A 1,299-nucleotide genomic window follows, 5' to 3' on the forward strand; every position below is an offset into this window, starting at 1 on the left:
ACTTTATATAGGAAAAAAAAAAATTATATCTACTTTTCATCCGATCAATTAGTATTTTCATTCAATTTTTATCACTTTCTTATAAATATCATCACAAATAGTATTATTAATCTTTCAGAAACTATCAACCACTTGTTACACACGAAACACACAATATGTTATTTTCACACACATAATACGTAGTTTTACGTACTATTTCAAGCGAAGCATTATAAAAATAATAAAAAATTCATGATGAAAAATAATGATTCTTTTAAAATCGAACAAGATTTTGATAATCACAAATATTTGTATCAAACATCTGGTCTGATGATCCACTTGTAATCGCCGAAGGTTAAACGTCCGTCTTTTAATATAATGTAGACAAGACTCACTTATTTTTAAGTATTTTACATTATAGATTTATAAAAAGAATCATACCATTTTTATCTTTTTCGAAGCAGGAGCAGATATTCCTCTTCGTTCCGGAATATGGAATATTTTCTCCCAAAGGATCCCCCCACTATTCACTGGTCGCATGCGCATTAAGATTGACATGGTTTTTTCTTCCTTTTTCCTCGATTATGTATGTTGAAATACTTGATATCACAGAATTAATTAATATCTTACTATTACGTAAGTAAAGATTGTTAGGAACTTTCCTAGTATGAATTATTTCAAATAGAAACTGGTATTTAAACGTATTAAACTATTATTTTAAAGTAATAGATTTGTTCAAAATGCTAATACTAATTATATATTTTTATTTGCTTCTGTATTATAATACATGTATGTACGTTAGAAGACAAATAAAAATGATATAAAATTATACATCGTACAACATAACCTCCCCAATTAAATGCTACTGTTGCTGACACTTTAAAGAGACAGATACAATTTTTTGTTATTTCTTTTATTATTATTTTAAGCACTATATCAACTTATTTACTAGTTATGTTAATTGATTGTATTATTACATCTGTTAATTCTATTTAAATGTGAATAAAGTAAATGCATCGAGCTTTATCGTAACTGGAGTGCGAAGTGTGAACTCCTATAGGGAGATGTAGCTGCGACAGCGGTCCGAGAGAAATGCAAGGCAAGGCAAAGGCAAGACTGTAAGATGGATGGTTCCGGTTATGTTCCGGTTTCCGGTCCTACGCGAAGTAGGTCATTGACCTGTAGCACTATAAAGCTCAGTGGATATAGTACACCGAAACTGTTCAATAAATTCAACCAAATTTCGAAGATTTGGTTAATGAAAAACGTTCCCAAGTATCTTTCGAAAAAAAAGATGATATTATTTTATTTAAATAATAT

General features: G+C 29.3%; 1 protein-coding gene across 2 annotated transcripts in view; it reads right to left on the bottom strand.

The window, feature by feature from the left end:
* Positions 1-1,050, bottom strand: part of Pcd (pterin-4a-carbinolamine dehydratase) — a 1,737-nt gene extending 687 nt beyond the window's left edge. The window contains exons 1-2 of one of the 2 annotated variants that reach the window (XM_018037850.2): positions 957-1,050; positions 421-578 (exon numbers count right to left, since the gene is read on the bottom strand). In XM_018037850.2, the coding sequence (XP_017893339.1) occupies positions 421-537 (117 nt within the window). In that variant the 5' untranslated portion in view covers positions 538-578; positions 957-1,050. Of the gene's footprint in view, positions 1-420; positions 695-956 lie in introns of those variants that run through there. The other variant, XM_026810873.1, reaches the window with a different exon arrangement.
* Positions 1,051-1,299: the final 249 nt, after the last annotated feature.

Source organism: Ceratina calcarata, unplaced genomic scaffold, assembly GCF_001652005.2.
Source record: "Ceratina calcarata isolate Rehan_Ccalc_2016 unplaced genomic scaffold, ASM165200v1 scaffold18.2, whole genome shotgun sequence".
Taxonomy (NCBI): Eukaryota; Metazoa; Arthropoda; class Insecta; order Hymenoptera; family Apidae; genus Ceratina; species Ceratina calcarata.